Source organism: Neurospora crassa, linkage group IV (assembly GCF_000182925.2).
Source record: "Neurospora crassa OR74A linkage group IV, whole genome shotgun sequence".
In the NCBI taxonomy this organism is placed as follows: Eukaryota; Fungi; Ascomycota; class Sordariomycetes; order Sordariales; family Sordariaceae; genus Neurospora; species Neurospora crassa.
The window spans coordinates 5,255,558-5,275,734 of NC_026504.1; the positions used below are offsets into that span (position 1 = coordinate 5,255,558).

General features: G+C 52.1%; 5 protein-coding genes and 1 non-coding gene across 6 annotated transcripts; 2 read left to right on the plus strand and 4 right to left on the minus strand.

Annotated features, from left to right (window-relative positions):
- Positions 1-1,458: 1,458 nt before the first annotated feature.
- Positions 1,459-3,666, minus strand: NCU09935 (hypothetical protein). The gene is made up of 3 exons (XM_952836.2): positions 2,925-3,666; positions 2,645-2,778; positions 1,459-2,521 (listed from the first exon to the last, which is right to left on the minus strand). The coding sequence occupies exons 1-3, from the start codon at positions 3,390-3,392 to the stop codon at positions 2,140-2,142; spliced, it is 984 nt and encodes a 327-aa protein (XP_957929.2). The 5' UTR covers positions 3,393-3,666; the 3' UTR covers positions 1,459-2,139.
- Positions 3,667-6,396: 2,730 nt separating this feature from the next.
- NCU09933 (ion channel protein) lies at positions 6,397-7,895 on the minus strand (the record flags this gene model as incomplete). Its single annotated transcript, XM_952797.3, has 5 exons — positions 6,397-6,910; positions 7,001-7,122; positions 7,246-7,390; positions 7,488-7,685; positions 7,753-7,895. The coding sequence occupies 5 exons, from the start codon at positions 7,893-7,895 to the stop codon at positions 6,397-6,399; spliced, it is 1,122 nt and encodes a 373-aa protein (XP_957890.3).
- Positions 7,896-8,605: 710 nt separating this feature from the next.
- On the minus strand, positions 8,606-10,817 carry NCU09931 (oxidoreductase). The gene is made up of 3 exons (XM_952795.3): positions 10,342-10,817; positions 10,002-10,263; positions 8,606-9,925 (listed from the first exon to the last, which is right to left on the minus strand). Exons 1-3 carry the CDS (start codon positions 10,352-10,354, stop codon positions 9,061-9,063), a joined length of 1,140 nt encoding a protein of 379 aa, XP_957888.2. The 5' UTR covers positions 10,355-10,817; the 3' UTR covers positions 8,606-9,060.
- A 328-nt stretch (positions 10,818-11,145) lies between these two features.
- Positions 11,146-13,381, plus strand: NCU09930 (folic acid synthesis protein). Its single transcript, XM_952794.3, has 3 exons — positions 11,146-11,803; positions 11,856-12,064; positions 12,119-13,381. Exons 1-3 carry the CDS (start codon positions 11,345-11,347, stop codon positions 13,095-13,097), a joined length of 1,647 nt encoding a protein of 548 aa, XP_957887.3. The 5' UTR covers positions 11,146-11,344; the 3' UTR covers positions 13,098-13,381.
- Positions 13,382-13,636: 255 nt separating this feature from the next.
- Positions 13,637-13,710, plus strand: NCU15208. The gene has a single exon. It is a non-coding gene; the product is annotated as a tRNA-Val (tRNA).
- A 2,755-nt stretch (positions 13,711-16,465) lies between these two features.
- On the minus strand, positions 16,466-18,310 carry NCU09929 (hypothetical protein). Its single transcript, XM_953122.3, has 2 exons — positions 17,626-18,310; positions 16,466-17,551 (listed from the first exon to the last, which is right to left on the minus strand). The coding sequence occupies exons 1-2, from the start codon at positions 17,936-17,938 to the stop codon at positions 17,019-17,021; spliced, it is 846 nt and encodes a 281-aa protein (XP_958215.1). The 5' UTR covers positions 17,939-18,310; the 3' UTR covers positions 16,466-17,018.
- Positions 18,311-20,177: the final 1,867 nt, after the last annotated feature.

Here is a 20,177-nt window from a genome sequence, read left to right on the forward strand (position 1 = left end):
GTTCCAGATCATTGTGGATTGCTTGCTTTACACTACACTAGTGTACACCACTAGCTTGACGCATCGAATGGAGGCATTCAGGTACCATTGCAAGCGGATTCGCTCCAGGTGCCTCGAACCTTTCTTATTTTGGGTGTAGCTTTGTTTCGTTTCCCCAAGTTTTTGCAGGCATCACCCTAGATGTTTTGCGCTGTACCGCATACTGACGGGGATCGGCAAAAAAAGAGAAAAACGATCTGTATTTTGAATGGACGGATGGATGGATGGGCGGCTGTTCGATGGAGGCGTGGAGCGTGGAAGGAAGGGGGGCGACTGGAGGCGTTGTGGTTCGTGATTGTCGCAAGGAAAGTGTTGACGGCGGGAATTGTTTCCATTTCCAGTTCCATCAGACGACGATCGATGATGGACACTCACTGGCAAGGAAGGAACCTTGAAGCAAGAGAGGGGGGCAACAACAACCAGTCGATCTGTCCGTGCTAATCAGCGTCATATCACTCGCTCGTACACTTGTGCCGCCGGGGACTGTCTTCCATGGATTCTACCAGAAGCAATCGAACTTTGCATGTGTGAGGTTTCGTACCTCTGATTGCCATTCATTGTGTTCCTTCCTCTCTCTTTTGTGAGAGCAAACCACAGATGATCAAAAGATGTGAAATACTACCTACCTACGGTCCACAAAGAACTTGAACCCTGCCAAGCAAGAACTGCGGTTGATGTTTGCCAGGGGCAGGCAACACGAACAAAGCAAGTTGGTTGTGCAGGCAGCTGTGCATTTGGCAGTCTGACACTCCTCGGGTGCCCCGCTCCTTTCTCTTTCCATCTGGAGCGGACTGGAGCGCGCGTCCCAAGTGGGTCCCCACCCCCATGGAGAATTGTGCAGTGCTTGAAGAATTGAGGAACGCCCGACAGGGTCAATGATTGGTGGGATCGTCAGGTCGTCCCCATTGAGGCTAGTGTAGAAACATGAAACACGAGGGAAGGGCATTGCATTGATTGGTCGAGGATGCTCGAATACGACACTGGCGACCGTCCACCTTCTTTTCGCTTGCGATTTGAATTCTCGTGAGCGGTTACCACTTGCCAACAGCCGCGCGACTGTTTACGAGTGAGACTTGACTAGGTAGGTATGTACTATTTTGGTAGATCTGCATCATCCGCTTAGGACTGGCTGCGATCGCGGTTGCGGTTGCGGTTGATAAACTAGCTAACCATCGTCTTTAGCTGGCGTTACTTTCGACTTTGGTGATGGCTGGCTTGAGACATCTCTCGTGCTCATTTCTCTTCTCCCACCAGTGAACAGGAAAAGATGGTAAGTTCCCGGCGTCAAACGAAAAAGTACTTGCTAACCAAAATCATAAACTGTCCCTGCTGTCCTGGAGGTTCTTCTCGGGTGCAGCTGAGCTAGCTGAGCCAGCTGACCTGTTTGCTTACCTACACGAACAGCTTGGGGATTTCTCCCAGAGTCGAATATCTAATCGGCTTGAGATATGATATTAAACCTGTGCTCGACCAGCTCACTCGTCAACCCTCGCACACCCGTTTTGTGATCCCGACGGGAAGGTCTTGCGTTCTGTCAAACTCAGATATACTAGGACAGCCAGGCACCGTGCCGCACACACGGGAACAAAGTACGGTCAGGTCCAAGTTCCAAGCCTGAGTTCATCGCTGCCCGGGTAACAAGTCAGCCTTTCGTTCGATTCAACCACGATAAGACATCAAGAATACAAAGGTAACTATCATTTATCTTTGAACACTTGAGTGTCTGGACGTAACCCAGACTCGCGTTCCGAAGTTATCAACCACAACCTCGACTTGATCCGTTACAGCAACCGACAAACGTCTTCTGTTCGATGCCTGATACATTCTTCTCTACTTCCAAATCATAGATAGCGTCCTGGGCTCGGCCAGCAGATGCTTGAGCTCACCTCCTCCTGTCCCCCACAAATTCCATGCCAGGCCAACGCTGCAATGTCATATTCCAACAGGAAGAGCTCAAACTTGAAAGAAACGAAGCGGTATATCCTTCAATCAGTCCCCGTCCCCGTCCCAACGCCAGCACCAATGCCAAGAAAAAAAAGAGTGCAAAGACAAGAAAAAAGAAAACCCGACCCTCGATGCGTTTGATCTGCTGCAAACATTTTATAGCATCAACATCCCTCCGACCACGCCCGCCACAACAACCCCCAAACGACCCATCATCTCCACAGTCCAGCCCTTAGCAGCGCTACTCTTGGGAATACCCGTCGGGGCGAATAGTCCTTCGCTTCCCAAACCGCCGTAAGGATCTCCGCTTGTCGCCGACGCCACCGCCGTGCCGTCAATGTCCGTAGTGCCAACATGGGGGCCGGGCGTGGCCAGCGTCAAGGCCACCCAGGTGATGTTGGAGCTGCTGTAAGTCTTTGTCCAACTCGACGTCGCGGGGCCTGTGACGGTGCCGACGATGTAGTGCGAACCAACTGTGGAGGTGCCGGCGCAAACGGCGGCGGAGGTGACATTGAAGCTGCAATGTATCTCTTGTGTGCTGTCAAGGGGGGAAGGGAGTGTTAGTCATTGTTTGGTGGATACAGGATCGATGGCGGACAAGAACAGAAAGGAAGGAAAAGAAGTGGCATAAAAGGTAAAGTGGACAAAGACGTTGACATACAAAGTTGGCTCTGCTACCCCTGTATACTTGAAGGATCTGGGGCCTTCTGTAAATACAAAGGGTGCATCGGCGGACAGGAAGCAGCTTGGCTGTCCTTCGGCGCAAAAAATGGTGTAGGCGGTCATGGATTCGTCCTGTATTGCGACAGCAACTTGCATTAGAGGCGACGATCAAGAAGACGTAGTGGAGATTGGGGCATGATGAACCCGGACGGCAGAAAGTACACGAGCGGAAACGTGAACCATAGGTCTGATGATCGAGGACAAAAGGGAAAACCTACACGGCTGACGATGCTGCCCCTCAACTGCTCCCAGTCTTCCTTCATGTACCCAGGAACCCAGATAGAGACGGTGGTGGGCTCGGCAGCGGGCTTGGCGACGGATGTGATGATATCGGACCCGGAAATAGAGGCGGGAACGGAGCCGGAGCCGGAGGAGGACCCATGCTTGTGGTTATCGGCGGTAGTGGTACTCATCGGAGTTGCGATATCCAACGGGGCTGCGGACGCTACGGCCGCCGATGCTGCGCTTGTCGCGGTGATCAAGGACTCGCCATTGACACCGATGGGACCACCAACAAGTCCTGTGCCGATCGCACAGAGCAATACAGATTGGGCGGCTACTACAGCCAGAGAAGGCCGTCTTCCGACAACATTCTGACTGTAACCCCGCGATGGTTGTGCTGGTGCGTGTGCTGCTGGTGCTGCTGCAAAGCCGGTGGCCATGCGTTGCAGAGATGACAGGCGCATTCTCCTTTTTTTTGTTTTTTTTTTCCTTCGTTTGTTCTCTGCAGTGTCTGCTGTCTGTGCTCTCCTGCGCTGCTGACTGACTGACTATGTCGGGTTCCCTCTTCCCTCTGCAGTTCTCTTGCTCACCGAGTCAGGCCGTGCGATCGCGAACTGGATTGTTCTTCTCCTTCCAATGGTATTACCGTCAACATTTCACAGCGAAAGAAAAAAAAACAAACAATTTGAAGGAGGGGGAAGGCGATGACAAAAAGGAACAGGTGGAAAGAGAAATAAAGAAAATGGAACCAAGGGAAAGGGGGGAATCCCGCATCAGGGAATTGGATTGCCCGCAAAAGCGCCCGGAACCCGCTCGCGATCGCCATCCAAGCCCAACCAAGACTCGTCGGTGGGTGCGTTGTTTGGCCTTGGCGTGCTTGGCGGGAGCGGGCTGGATGCTCTGGGCGGCGCTGAACATTCGCTGGAACGGCAGTAACGGCGCCCGCTGGCTGCCGTGGCTGCAGGGCAGCTTGTGCACTCTCACTGACCACCTACGGCAGCAGGCACGTGTACCTCTCTAGGGTACCTACCTACCTAGCGTAGCTACACTACAATACTGTAGGTACCTACCTACCTCTCTACTTATCAAGTGCGTGAGCCGAGACATGCATACGGGTTTATAGTCGCCCTTTTCTTTTCTTTTCTTTTCTTTTCTTTTCTTTTTTCATCCCTCTTATCTTCCTTCTCTTCAGGCCGAGGCTGTTTTGATTACAATATCGCGGGATCGCCACTCGTCCGTCAGACTACTCAAAAATGCGGTGCCGGTTTTAAACCTTGCCAAGACGCTTGGTTGGTGATGAAACCCGCAACTCGGCAAGGTGAACACGCGTTTTTTGCTAATTCAAGTCTTGGACCTAGCATAGACTGCGACAGGGCAGTGCCGAACATGCGGTGTTAGGTGCCGTTGAGATCCGTCTCGCCCGGTGAGAAGAAGCATCGCTCGCTGTTTTACTTGCACTACACTAGTGTAGTGTAGTGTAGTGATTGGACCTACCCGTACACTACCTGCCGTTAACTTGCAAAGGTGGAGCCCGATCAAATTACCACCGCTCATTAATTTTGGAACCAAGAGCGTGAAGGATTTTTTTTTTTTTTTTTCCTGGCTCTTTCTCTCCGAACCCATCTTGAGTGGAATCATGGCCGGTGGCCAACTAGTGTGATATCAAGGGTCTAGTCTATAATAGGGCTTCGTCATCGCCAAGGTCCGCCGTTCGGTTTTAACTCGCACCACTCCTGACAAGGTCCATCTGTCGTCGAGTGTCCCCGTCGCCGCCCCCCCCCCCCCCCCCCCCCCCCCCGACTCGAGCACCGACGTCGATGGCGTTCATCCCGTTCTGTTTTCGGAATAGCGTCCGCCAGCCCTACCCGGCCGGATTCGAGTCCGCTAGTGCCAAACTGCCGGGACGGCACTGCCGGCATCACACGTACGTACCAAACTCGGTTGACTAAAGAGCAGAATTAACGGCCTCCGATTGTCACAATCGCCTTCGCCGTCAGTTCACTCCAGGGCGTTGTGTCTCCTGCAGCACAATATATTGCATCAAGTTGACTCTACACCTCTGGCTTTCGTTCACTTTAGAGTCCCAATATCAAGGCTATCTATCAGCGAGCACCGTACCGGCCATATAGTTGACATGGGGCCACTCAGAGATAAGGGAAGTAGGGGACCCGAATGAGACACTCCGCAATATCCGTTGAGGTAGCGGTCAGACATTCACCAGACTTTTCACCGGTCGATTAACCGCGGGACCAGATACCGAAACCCGATTAGCGCTACCTAATCTTTCTAGGGTTTATCGACGGGGTTAAAGCTGTCGAAACACACTTCGATCTTGGCTTTTGCCGGAGTGAGATGCCGCCAATTCCACTCTCAAGTCACTGGTCGAGATGATCAGTCATCCCGAATGATTTTAGTAACAGAAAAGGACCCCCTGGACCCCGGTTCCAGTGGCAAAAGTGTTGATGTAACCTTACCAATAAGCCCTTTCGAAATCTCAGACAAGACTCAGCAACAACCCTATGAAACAAATAGTCACTGCTGAGAGAGCACAAACCCTGAAAGCTCCTTTTAAGAATATCGGGTCAACGGCTGTGAATATGGAAGCTTTTACAGGAAACAATCTCGTACTCAAGCTACCGTACGGAAACCGAGATAAGAGGCATAGACTTTGTCTTGGGTTCAAGTCCATTGGGTGTAAACAGGTTTCACTCCTCTTGGTGAGTATCCAAGGAAAAAAAAAAAGTGCAGCATTTCTCAGGCTCTAGGTACGTAGAAATTCCAAGAGAACGAAAGACCGTTACAAAGTACGTATGCGCTATGCTATGTTAAGAACAAATAATCTGGAGCTACAAAAAGGAAGACATGACCAAAAAAAAAAAAAAAAAAAAAAAAAAAAAAAAAAAAAAAAAAAAAAAAAAAAAAAACCGGTCGCGACCCCGACATGGCTCAGCAGGCAGACAGACATTGTGGCTTTGACAACATATTGTCGAAAGGGTGTGATAAAGGTAAGATATGGACATGCCAAAATATCACAACCGGATATTCACTGCCCACCCTCTGTCACCGTCGTCAAGATCTAGAGGCCGCTTCACCTTCAACTACCCAATCTTCCCAAATTATGAACTTCAGTTACATCTCTTATAGCTAATAGTACAGGCTAATCATAATGCTCTCCCTCCATAACCTCGCCATAATGTGCGCCGAGGGAGACTGCATAAAAACGAGATGAGAGGAAGGGACCCGTTTAGGCGCAAGGGATTATAACATTTTAACAGGAAAGTGAAGGTCAAGATGTGGTTGGAAGGGTGAAGGGAGGAAACGCAAGGGCGTAAAAAGGGTACCTAAGGGACAGTGGTATAACTGTAAGGGTATCATATTCCACACACCTTCTACTTACAATAACGCAGCAACGCTAAACAAACTCCAAGATTTTAGTAGTCATCATCATCATCATCTTCATCGTCATCATCAACCTCCTCGATCGCCCCTACCACCCCCTCCTCCCCCACCACCACCACCAAATGAACCACCGCCAAAAGATCCCCCCGCCCCTCCAAATGACCCAAACCTGGATCCAGCTCCCCCGGCTCCCCCAGCTCCCCCACCGCCATACGACCCGAACCTCGATCCAGCGCCGTAGGAACCTCCAGCCCCAAGGGACCCAAACCTAGACCCAGCACCAACACCAGCACCAACACCAGCGCCCCCAGCCCCAAATGATCCGAATCGATTTGTAGATACCGAAGCCCCATATGACACAGACGCAGCACCAAAGCCGAAGCCAGTTACTCCCACCGGCCCTCCTCCTCCTCCTCCTCCTGCTCCACCTCCCGCATCAGCACCATTGGCCGCACCACCACCATCTCCGTCACCACCATCACCACCACCACCATTAGCACCTCCTACAGCACCAGCAGCACCTCCGCCTCCATCGCCCATGGGCCCAGCCCCAGCCCCACTATAGCCATCGCCTTGGTAAGCACTGTTAGTTGTCATGTCATCAAAGCTCATGTTGTTGTTGTTGGGGTTGGTATCACGATCCGGATGCCACCGTCCCTATTTCGAAGCGGACGAAGGTCCTGCGCCGCCCGCCGCGGGGCCGGTGGTGGTGATGCTAGGGGCGGCGTTGTGCATTGGGCGGAGCATGTCTTCGCGGCCGTCGAGCCACGAGGTGCAGTTTACGCAGCGGATTGACTTTAATCATGTGTTCGTGTTAGTCAGTCAAGTTGGGAAAGGAGGGCAAGGAAGGGAGAGGGTAAGGGGGCCGATATCGGAGGGAGATGATAGAGATGAGGAGGACAAGGAGGAGAGACCAACGTTAATGTTGATGAACTTGCAGCAGTACGGGCAAGGAACAGTCTTCTTGATGATGGGGTCCTTGGACATCCACTGGTAAATGGAGGCGATGCTGTACAGCGAGAAGCCGACGCCCATGAAGTTGAGGAGACGGTTCATGAAGAATCTGTGCGCGCTTATCGTTAATGCCTGAATCTGAATTATAATATATATTCATTCTTGACCGAGGGTAGTGAAAGTAAGCAGCAAAAGTGATGACATACCCATAAGCCATAACAACAGCACCATCCGCCTGCGCCTGCTTCAGGGTATTGTACCCTTCCTCCGGGTGGTTGGCTCCGGACCGGAGAACGGCGAATTTCTCCTCCAAGTTCTTGTTCAGTGGAAGAAGCACTGAGATGGGCGGGAGGACAATGTCGGAAACGAAGGAGGTGACGAGGGCTGTAAACATTGTGGCTAGGCTGTTGTTGTTGATTATACGTGAGCTTTCACTGTTGTCCATTCGCGGTCATAGGTAGTAATCCTTACATCAAACCAAAAGCGATCTCGAGAACATTTCCCTGAAATGCGAACCCGACAAAGTCTTCCCAGAGACGCACAACCCTCCGGCGGTTACGGTTGAGGAGGTCATCTTCCTCATCGTAGACCTGATTGTCTTCAAGTCTTGGCATGGTGGTTGTGATTTTGTGATGTGGTGGTGAGAGGAGTATGGAGGACTCTCGAGATCCAAACCGATGATTTCTGAGAAGAGGTTGCAAAAATGTCCAGCATTCAAAGAAGAAGACAAAAGAGAGTTGCAGAGCGGCTCGAGTGAAGATGGAGATGAGACGATTCAGTTCCGTCCTGATCTTTGAAGGCGGGGAGTCGGACGAGATAAAGTATAAATGGAGACGGGCCGCAGGCACGCGATGTCCCAAAGCGGTATAGACAAAAGCGTCACTGACACTCGGCCGCCGCCGGGGCCAGGTCCTCACAACCTAAGCCGTCCGTTGGAAAGAACCAGGGAGACCAGCCAACTAATCTTGCATTTGCACTTGTTTCACGCTACCATCGAATCACACAGTCTTGCCGAGTTGCTTTTGATGGTTGGCCAGTCTGTTACCGTGGCCCCAACTCACCTATCTCTTGACTTTGGTATCACCGCCAAACCCGCTATCGTAGGACAACAAGTCATTCGGGTGGCAATTGAGGGGAACCTCAAAGAGCTCGCAGGGGGGAGGGACTAGTGTAGTTGACGATGGAGTCAGATAACCCACTTTCTTTATGCACGACGACAAGGTGCAAGTTATAAAGTGGATATAGCTGGGGATCAGTAGACGGTCTTGCAGATCAGATCACCAACAGCTCCAAAGGTGAAGAGACAACGCAGCAATTCCGACCCTAAACACCATCAACCCCATGTATAAATCCTACAAGGCTCCCTGCTGCTATGCGAAGCTAAGACATGTCATATCAACCTGCTTACCTCTCGGCTTGATGAACTCCGAAAACTGATGCCCAAGGATGACCAATGCAGGTATTCGGGGACGCATCGTGAGCGGAGAAGGCCACACAACGCGGCTGCGTCGCGACAACGGCCTCATGCTCCAGGGAATGCATTGAGTTGCTTGCTAAATCATGATGAATCAGATCCAGAACATAAACATGATTCAAATCTCGTGTCATTTTCCTCATAACCAAAAACAAACAAAATAAAAGACAAAAAAGGAGACCAAGCGCCAAAGCTATCAATACATATAGGGTATGCGAGAGTGGTATATGCTAGCCAACAAACTAGGCACCTATAGGGAAACCCCTAATGCAGACAAACGAAACCAGAAGCACCAACACTTTGTTTTATAGCTTGGATGGGACAGTGATGAAGGAGTTGCCCTTGCGAATAACGGCAACAGCGTCGTTGATGAACTCGTCAACGATTTGCTTGGCGTTCTTCTTCTCGTTGCACACGGCGGCGCACTGGCCCATGAGGAAGGGCTGGAAGTGGTCGAGGAGGTCGTCGACATCAACCTCCTCGCTACCGTTGTCGGCCTTGTAGGCATCCTTCATGGCCTGGGGGATATCGGCAGCGCCGGACATGAGCTTGTCGAGGTCAGCCTCGTAGGGAAGCTTGCCCTTGGAGGTAAGCTCCTTGATTTCCTGGGCGCGCTCCGTCTCCCAGTTCTCAATGTAGGGATTCTTGCGGACACGGAGGGGACGGCCGGTGAAGATGAGGGTGCGGATGGTGTCGGAGAAACTGGCGGTGCGGACCGCCTCCTTGTGGGCCTCGGAGGCACCGGCCTCCTCGCAGAGAACGAAGCGGGTACCAACCCAGACGGCGGAAGCGCCCATCATGAGGGCCGAGGCGAGAAGAGGACCGCTGTGGATACCACCGGCAGCGACGACGAGAACCTCCTTCTTGGTGAGGGGAGATATGGCACCCTTGCAGGCCTCGACGACGGCAGGGATGAGGATGGTGGTGGCAATGTCACCGGTGTGACCACCACCCTCACCACCCTGCGCGCAGATGATGTCGACACCGAGATCGAGGCACTTCTTAACGTGCTTGGGGTGGCCAATCATGTTCATGTAGACGATGCCGTGGGCATGGAGCTTGTCAACGACGTGCTTGGGGGGAACACCGACGGCGGAAACGAAGAGCTTGGCACCGGACTGGATGATGATGTCGATAAGCTCGTTAAGCTTGCCCTTGGTGTAGTCGTAGCTGCGCGGAGAAGAAAGGTTGGTTAGCTACCTCTAGAGTTGGGCAAGACATTCGACTTGATGCAATCCAGACTTACTTGGTCTTGCGGGCGTTACCACCGACCTGGGGCAGGAGGAGATCGACACCGAAGGGAGCGTTCTTGTCCTTCAGGTGGGACTTGAGCTCGTCGATCTGGTCGCGAAGCATGTCGGGAGTGTAGTTGATGCCACCGAGCACACCGAGACCGCCGGCATTGGTAACAGCAGCAGCCAGCTTGGGGCCGGCAGCGACGTTCATGCCGGCCAGGAAGATGGGGTGGTTGATCTTGAAAAGATCGGTGATGGGAGTACGGATTTGCTCTGTTGTTGTGACATTGTGGTTAGTCTTCTTGATATGCCGCGATGCGGTGCGATGTGCTTGCAAGGGATGTGACTTACGAGGAGAGGCCATTTTGAAGAATATGATGTACAGCAACTGAACAACAGTGGTATCGCTAGCAAGATAAAAACGATGAAGACGCGAGAAAGTGCGAGGAAGACAAAGGGTCGATGATGTTTTGAACAAGTCGGAAAGAGGAGGTCAGGTGGGAATCTGGCTGGACATCGATTCAAGTTGACATGTGCCGAGGTTCCCTCAGACACCATGGGGGGGCGCTAGTCCGTTTCCAGGCACCATTACATACAAAACGATCTGGGGTTCGTCGCCAGCGGGGCCGTTGTGCGGAGGAGGCGTGCGACCTGTACCGAGGCACCTGTCACCGATCACCGTATTGCTGGACACATACTGTCAATTGGGATGCCCATAGTGAATGACATGGAATGGCTCGAATGGTTTGAAGGAGAGGATTCGGTTGGGATGTTGTGATGTCTAAACATTCCCAGACAATGGATGATGTGCTTGCTGATGCCATCTGCAATGCAGTATGCAGACTCGACTAGACAAATGCCGACAATCGACATCAGACCAGACGTGCGTGTCCCGAGTGAACTATGAACCACCAACGTCACTTAACAATAAATTGTAGCCCAATCCCCAACCCTCGTCACATTCCCGAACCGAGTTGAAAAAGGGAACCTGGCTGAACCTGGTCAGGGTTCCCGTCCCGGACAAAGTTGTTCGACCCCAGACTTCTTCTCAAACCAGCGTGCGTTGTGGAACCATACCCAATGCAGCATCGTTATAAAACATGTTGGAGACGACGACAGACCTCGGAGCAAAGATGCGGCAGTGTGAATGTAACCAAAAAAGCAAATCTGAGCCGCAAGCGCAAGCCTTCAAACGAGATCGATCGTCCAGACCTCACCTCGCCCATTGAACCCTAACCCTCTCTTCATCCTGACGCCATCGCGTGCGTCAGTGCAAACTAATTCTGCAACTTTCAGACGAAAAAAAAAGGCCCACCAGAATTATCAAAGACTGGAGTCATTCTTCAGCCCTACCATGAAGCGATTCCCAACCATCTCCTCCTCGACCAGGCCATTGACCTGTCGGCATAGGCTTCTGACAAAACGATTGATTTTCACCGGCAACACACAACTAACCACAACATCATTACCACGCACACCACAACTCTCAACCACCACTCCGAAACCGGCACGCACTTTTCACTCGGCCTCCACTCACCTTTCAGCATTGTCGTTCAAAAAGTACACGCTGCCTCCCAAGGCCAAAATGACAGACGCAATTGACCTACCGGCTTCCTCCAAGCCCGCCGCCCCCACTGTGCGCACTGCTTATATCGCCCTGGGCAGCAACCTCGGCGACAGGATAGGATGGATCGAGAAGGCTTGCAAGGAGATGGATGCCCGCGGTATCAAGGTTAAGCGGACCAGTTGTCTGTGGGAGACGGAGCCCATGTACGTCTTAGACCAGGATAGATTTGTCAATGGAGCATGCGAGGTCGGTGCCAGATCAACTGCCTTTAATAATTCAATACTGAAACCACTCTCAGGTTGAAACTACTCTAGAGCCTCTTGAGCTTCTAGACGCACTTCAGGATATTGAAAACTCCCTAGGTCGCAAGAAGATTATCGACAAGGGACCCCGTAACATCGACCTCGACATTCTTCTCTACGAAAACCTCAAAGTCGACCATGAACGTCTCAAGATCCCTCATATCGGCATTCCTGAGCGCGAGTTCGTCCTCAGGCCCTTAGCAGAGTAAGCTTTTTACTCACTCCTCTCATCAAATCATATACTAACGACTGTGACTAGACTCATTCCTGACAAACCCCTCGACCACACCCGCCCCTGGACCCTCACCCGCGACCTCCTCGACGCCCTGCCCCCCTCCTCTACCCCCATCACCACCATGACCCCTCTCTCCTCCCACGGCCACCCGCCCATCCAAGCCCTCAACCCCTCGCGCAAGACGCACGTCATGGCCATCCTCAACATGACGCCCGACTCCTTCTCCGACGGCGGCCAGCACGCCTCCGCCGGTCTCGAATCCACCATCCAATCCTTCCTCGACGCAGGCGCCACCATGATCGACGTCGGCGGGCAGTCCACGGCGCCTCGCACGCCGCAGGTTTCCGCCGAGGAAGAGATCGGCCGCGTGGTTCCCGCCATCAAAATGATCCGCGAAAAGTTTTCGCACCGCGACGTGCTCATCAGCGTCGACACGTACCGGGCGTCGGTAGCGGAGGCCGCGGTCGCCGCAGGTGCGGATATCGTGAACGATGTGTCCGGAGGTAGCATGGATCCGGACATGCTGCCGACTGTTGCGCGCCTGGGAAGCACCATTTGCTTGATGCACATGCGCGGAACGCCGGCCAACATGTCGAGCCTCAATGAGTACCCCGAAGCGGAGGGCGGGTTGATTGGGGGGATCGCCAAGGAGCTGGTGGGTAGGGTGGCGGCTGCCGAGGCGGCGGGCATCAGGCGCTGGAGGATCGTGCTGGATCCGGGGTTGGGGTTCGCAAAGGTGGGACCGCAGAATGTGGATGTGTTGAGGCACTTGGAGGAGTTGAGGAGCTGGCCTGGCTTGCAGGGGTTGCCGTGGCTGGTGGGCTCGAGTAGAAAGAGCTTCATTGGGCAGGTGACGGGAGTACCGACTCCCAAGGAGAGGATTTGGGGCACGGCGGCGACGGTCGCGGCTGCGGTGCAGGGTGGAGCGGACGTGGTGAGAGTGCATGATGTCAAGGAGATGGCGCAGGTGGTTGCTATGGCTGATGCTATTTGGAGGTATTAAGCGTGCTGGTGATCGGGAGTGGGACATGTGGTTTATGTTTGTGTATATGGTGGTTCTTTAACAGCATTATGGGCAGGTTCAACAGCATGAAGCCCTCTGTTTCTAGGTTGGCATATGAAAATACGGTGATGAACATGGCGTGGATAGATGCATTATCTGCATAAAAAGGAGCATGTAGAAAACAGGTCAAAGGATAGAAGAAAGCACAACTCCAGTGGTAGTGGATTGAACTCTTACCACTAACATACATACCATCTTGCTCGAATATGTCGAGTATCTCGGAGATAGCAGACACTCCTCGTCCCCGACTTTGCCTTGCCTAGGACCCACACACAACCTCACTGGATGTCAACAGTTGGTAGTAGAGAGCCCAATGAGCAATTCAAGGAATAAGGAATGTTAAACCCAGACGGCACAGTATTCTGTCAAATTTATTTCCCAAAACTGGCCGTTGCGCTCCGTGGACAATGGATTGCAACTCGAGTGTGAGTAGAGATTTATGAGCTCCACCTTTCGTTCATCTCGCAGCAATCATGATAGGTCCGATGGTGTAGTTGGTTATCACGTCAGTCTAACACACTGAAGGTCCCCAGATCGAGCCTGGGTCGGATCAATATCTTGACTTTTTGTATTTTGTGACGATGCAAGTCCTTTTTGACATTGTATCGCCCATTTTTTTCGTTATTCTTTTTTTTTTTTTTTTTTTTTTTTTATATCAACACTCATCTTTTGGTCCATCTTTTTCCTTACCTATCTCGTCTCGTGTACTTTGGTGACATGTCCATCATAACAACTTGTGTTTTTGGTGCGTATGTGGAAGTCTCACGCTCGGTAACTGGTTTGGACGTCGAGTTGATGCATCAAGTTCTTCAAACCACCCATATCCCACAGATACTTTATCAGAAGACACGGCAAGAATACTTGACAGTAACCTTTCCGATCCTTTCTTCAAGTACCTATTCCTCCAGAAGAAAACAAAATTACCAGGATATGCAGAAACTTTCACAGAGTGACTGACCACGCCAACCTCCGAGGCACACCATCCTCAAAGTCCAGACCCTACACCACTACTCCCTTCAACACCACCACCATCGGAAAACAAACGAAAACCAAACTCAAGCCATCATTACGCCTCCCTTCCAGAAAACAGCCTCCTCCCCGGACCGACTACGACACGCCTCCAGAAGTCGTGCGAAACGCCCACTTACATGCATCGAACCTTTCGAACAGCCCCCTACCCTGTTGCGCGTCCTGCACTCGCCCGGTGCACAGCATCAAACTATCAGGGAGGGAGCATGACGGCTGGAAACAAAACGGCAGGGGGTAGGGGTAAGGCATGTCTCTGATCTTCATGAACAATCTCACGCAGCTTACTTCCGTGCCTCTTTAACTCGCTGCTGAGTTTTCTTGATGGCTTACTACAGTCTCATGCACTAAAAGTTGATAATAGACAGATAATGAATGGATGGATGGATGGTTGGATGGAGGGGGCAAGAACTAGCCACTTACAAAGCCGAGTCTGTCTGACGGGCTCCCGGAACTTGGGGGTGGACTGAGAGTGGCAGGGTAGATAAGGCAGAGGATACCTCTAGGAGGCACTAAGGACACTCCCCCCCCCTTTTTTCCATCTCCTTCTCCGCCTCCCGGATCTCATCTGCATCCCATACCAAGAATACAAGACATGGACTCTCCATAACTTACCAGATACCATAGCAGCATCCCCTCCTCCCATCCATTAACTCCGATAGGTAGGTACCCACCATCTCGCCATCGGCCTCCGAGCCTGCACCGTTTCAAGCCATCCTCAACACTCCTCAACGAGTTATATCGTTCACCCCCTAAGCAACCACTAAGCCTGCCTTCATGACTTCATCTTCTACATCTCCTCGCACTAGACCTACCTCCCCCCTCCCCCCTCCCCCTCCTCCCTCCTCCTCCTCCTCCTCCTCCTCATCCCCCATCCAAATTTCCCCCCCTTCCATCTTCCATCTTCATCTACCCAACAAGTCGATAACTTCCCACCACCCAGAGGAACATAAAGTCACCGCGCAAAGGCCTGGCTTCAAACATATACCAGCCAGCCTGCTTACGACTAGTCACACATCAGCCCATCCATCCATCCATCCATCCATCCATCCATCAGCCCATCCATCCATCCATCCATCCAACCATCCATCCACCCATCCTAAACGCAACGGAAACCTCTCTCAGAACGACAAGTTGGTTGCCAACGCCACCAGCATTCGAATTGAAGATGACACCCCGTAAACCGGAAACTGTGTATATACGTACCTCTATCCTCGGAGGCTCACGACGACGGGAGAAATCTTTAACTCTAACTCTCGTAATAATTTGTTATAACTGTATCCTTCTTACTTCCGCTTATAACGAACCCAGGGCAGTGACCCAATGATTACCTACCTATGTACACCGGGACAGTAACCCACTGCAGTGATTTTAGTGACCGCACTGATACCAGTGACTTTGGTGGCAACAACAACAACAATAACAACAACCCACTGCACTCCTTCCTTCCTTCCTTTCTTGATCTCACCTCCATTTCTATACTCTTCCTCTTTCTCGTTCTCTTCCCGCTTCTATTATAATTATTCCCTTTCCCCGTTTCCTTGTTTCCGTTATCTAATTTCATACCTTCTCCTTGACATTTTTCTTTTTTTTTTCTTCCAATCTTTCTATTTTTTTTTTCTGGGGAGGAGGGGGTTGTTTGTTTTCGTTCCTATCACGTCCTCGTCCTCGTCCTTGTCCTCGTCCGTATCGTGTCCTCGTCCCCAGTCGGTCCCATTTTGTTCCCTGCTTTCTGTTCCCCATGCTAGCATGTTGTGAAACCACAAAACCACAAAACCAAACAACGCTAACGGCCTTCTTGTTCACTCTTGTCTCATCGACATGTACATATCCGAAAACTAAACGCGAGTCCCGATCTAGTCATTTCGCCATTCATCATGTTATACAACTAAGTATCCTAGACTTTAAACCCAGCGGCGAGGAAAGACCAGTGATGAGTACTCTTTCGTAATAGGCCGATTTATTGTTGGTGGAATGACCTGAAAATGGGGCTCCAATGTCAAACTAGAGGATCTCTGATCAATGAATTGTTCTAGGTAAGGGGTAGAGAGTGAAACCCACTAGCACAACAAATCTGGGGAAGTGGAATAGTGTGAGGGACTAACCTGGGGAATACTAGTAGCGGCACGGTGGTGCCACTGGCGTGTCAGTGAGACAAAACGTTGACGCGCTTCCAGTAGCTGGGTATGTTTCTGGCTGTTACCGATAAAAGCACAAGATCGCAGGCGCCTGTTGAACGACGCTAACACATCTACAATGTCCCCGCGGGAAAGATTTGACAGTGTTGTGCAAAAGTTGGCATGTTATTGACTCGAGTGAAAATTAGGAACAAGAATATTATGGTTACTTTCAAACGCAATAAAAACAACAAAAGGTATATCACTCAAAACGCCTCAATAGTTAAGCCCTGGCGGTATATCCCTCTTTAACCCGAAGCATACAGAGAGGTTCGTGAATGCATGTGTATGTGGTCCGTCTTTCTTATCAACGATAAACGGACAAAGCCGCCATACTGTACTGCCTTCCCACGCCTTTTCGCCTGCAACACCCCAAACCCCCCAGAAAAAAAGAAGCACATCAGAAAAGGTGAATAGTGCCTATTCGCCCCAAGCGTCCAATGTAAATCCTGCGCTCCATGGCGTGACGCGGAGAAACAAAGTTATGTCCAGAGTCCAACAAGCAACCCAACTTTGCACAGAAAAAGAAATTGTGAGGGAGCCACCATGGCGAATTCGGTCTGTCGTGTCTCATGTCTCGTAGTAAAGCAATAGTGCCCTTGAGCTACCGGTAGATATCCGGCGAAGTAGTCCAAAGGCTTGATTCCACAGCGAGGATTTAGAGAAGGGCGGCAAGACCGGCCGCGACCAGGAGGAAGGCGCCGGCGGGCTTGGCAACGCTGCCAGCGCCGATGGCAACCTCAGACTGCGTGGGCTGGGGAGAGACAACCACGACAGAGGTGCCGTTAGCACCAGAGGGGGCGCCGCCAGTGGCGAGGCCAGTGGGGATGAGGACGATAGAGGAAGAGGACACAGCGGGGACGGTGATGGCGGGAGCAGACGAGGTGGTCAGAGCGACCGAGCTGGTCGTGAGGGGAACGACGACGGAGCTGGTGCTGGTGGTGCTGACAACGACGCTGCTGGTGCTGGTGGTGCTCACGACGGTGCTAGAGGTCGAGGTGGAGCTGGCGACCGAGGAGGTAGAGCTGGTAGAAGAGCTAGTCGAGGTAGAGGTGGCCTCGGCGGTCTGGGAGACAAGGCTTCCGTCGACCTTGTAGGCGGCGGCGCACTGCTCAAGGCTCATGCCATCGGGGCAGCACCAGGTCTCATTCTGGGCGTCGGCAGCGCAGTAGTAGCCAGCATCGCACGAGTCTGCAAAAGCCTATTTAGCATTCTCGTCTCTTTTTTTTTTTTTTTTCGCATATCAACAAGTCAGGGTAACTTACTGCCAGAACCGTTAGGGCAGCAGATCTGAGCGGCGCCGGCGTTGTAGCAGTGGACCGAGTCGTCCTTGGACGCGCACGCCTCGAAACCAGCACCGCAAGCCTCGGCGCAGGTGTTGCCGGTACCGCAGACGGTCTGCTCGGGCTGGTATCCGGGGTTGTCCTGGCGACGGACGACACCGAACAGCTGACGGACCGAGGTCTTGTGAATCTTGCTGGCCGCCTTGTAGGGCGCGCCGACAAGGCGGATGGGCTCGGCAACGGCCTGAGCAGCGAGGGCGAGAGCCGCCAGAGCAGTGAAGGACTTGACATGCATTTTGACTGATTTGTTTTGAAGTTTTGGCGATCGAGTAAAGACGGTCCGAGGGTTGATTGATTAGGTTTATAGGGCTGTCACGTAGGTGATGCTGAGAAAACGAATGTCGTCGAGTGCGAGACTCTTGTTTGAATGCAGTGTAGGGAGCGGCAGGTTCTTCAAGCGAGAACAAGATGAAGGCGAGATTATATCAGAGGCTGAGGTTGAAAAGAAGGAGAAACAAAAAAGGAGTGTGATGGGGGGAGAGAGTGGATTGGAGTATCAAATAGAATTACAAAGAGACGACGGGGGGGCGGGCCTGCGAAAGCCTGGGACCGCCTGCCCTGCCTAGCCCGAGGTGGGAAGGGAAAGCTCGCGACCGCTGTAAACCTGGGGGGGGGAGGGGAGAAGGGGCCACTTTGGGGAACTAACGAATGGATCCTCTCGGCTGCTTCTTGTTTGTTACCCTGGCAAGCGCCGACAAGTACCCCTACACCAGCAAGCGGCGGTGAGGGTACTTTGCCGATGGAGGTGCACAAGCATCCAATTTCCTTAATTTTAAGATTGGGCACCCACTCTCCTTCCACTCGTCGCCCAATCGTCGCGTTGCCCAGGGCACTGAACGGTACCTGCGTCTGGGCGTGCAGTTGTTCCTGGCAGGAACTGAAGTGGAAGCAAGCGACAGGCGGAAGCAACCCGTCACAAGCACTGCACCGAACCGGCATCTCGAGCAACCCGACCCTCCCCCTCCCTTCAGTTTGCAGTGGACCGACCAACAGCAACCGAGGAGCAAGCAACCGTCGCAGCCGCCCCGCATCATGGCCTTTTTTTTTTTTTGTTCTTCTTTCTCTCATCTCCCAATTTGCACTGCAGATACCAATGCCCCTGTGCCTGCTTCGCGTGGGCGTTTGTAGTGTACACTACCTATTTCAAGAGTTCTTGGTGCATGACGCTTACTGTCAAATTTCACATCGAGATCAGAACTCATTGACTGCAGCGCATACTGATAAGCTGGTATTATATCGTCACCTCCTCCCTTAACTCTTGTGCCCCTGACCTGGCCTTCCATCACTTGAACCAATAACTGGGCGGGGGCCAAGAAGGGCCGGCTGTTGTTGCTAGACTCAACCAAGCCAGATCGTCGCATCGCGCAAATGAAGCATCTGGCGGGCGGGACGCTGGGTCACCGCAGTCTGGCAAATAGCGCGACGCCGTTGAAATTTGTCTTTGATGCTCCGAGCGCATTATCGGCGGTGTTAACCGGTTTCGTGATGGACCGACTGACTGTTCACATTGTCCTTTTCAAAAACTGTTCCATGTCGACCCGAGTCCGTCAGTCTTCAATCAAGAGGTTCCGATTTCACGGGCGTTGGCTACGGTCGGTGTGCACGTCGTTGACACCGGATGGCACGGACAAAGTCTAAACTGACGGTCAGTGATTGACAGTGCATCCTCGCCGGCCGCTCCCGCCGTGCTCCAGTCAAATGTCATTGGTGAGCGATCATCATCAAGCCACCCAAATGGATCAATGTCGCTGCTGCCTTTGTTTGCTAAACATGGAAAGGGTTGAAAGGAATTCGTTGCCAACACTGCGGAAAGTACCGAAGAAAGGGTCCCCTCCCCCCCCTTCTTCCTCTTTGTGTGGTGTACCCATGTGCTTTGTTTGCAATGTTTCAACTGGAATGAGAGTTGCGGTGCATTGAGTGCCCAGTCCAGTGGTTCTTGGAAATTCAATGGACATTGTTCGGGGTTGCGACCAACGTGGAACCTTTTCCTTTCTGCCAGGCACCGAATTTTGATTGATTGCTTTTCAATTCAACGCTAGGCCGTTTTCGTCCACTTGCAGCCGTTTCAGAAGGTTGAAGTCCACCGTAACCGTCCTTTCTGCATCGTCTACGTACCGTCAAGGATGTTTTCCACTTTCTTCAACTTTGGGTCCCCTCGTTCAGAACCCTTCCTTCCTTCCTTTTTTTTTTCTTCTTTCCACTTGAGTTCCATGAAATTGCGGGGTGCAACGGACGGGCTTTCTTCCCACTCGAGGTCCCCTCCCTAGGTCCTTCGGCTAGTTCGGTGGAGAGCGGATTCGCCTTTCACGTCATTCCAGTCAGCCTAGGTTGCACAATGGGCGAACGAGCAATTACCCAAGAGCCAACACTTCCCCTATTCGTTAACCAACCCCCCAAAACAAGCGCCATTGACTGGGATTAGTACCTCGCGCTTGCTTGACATCCACCCACTTGAGGTTCCCAGCTTCGAGACA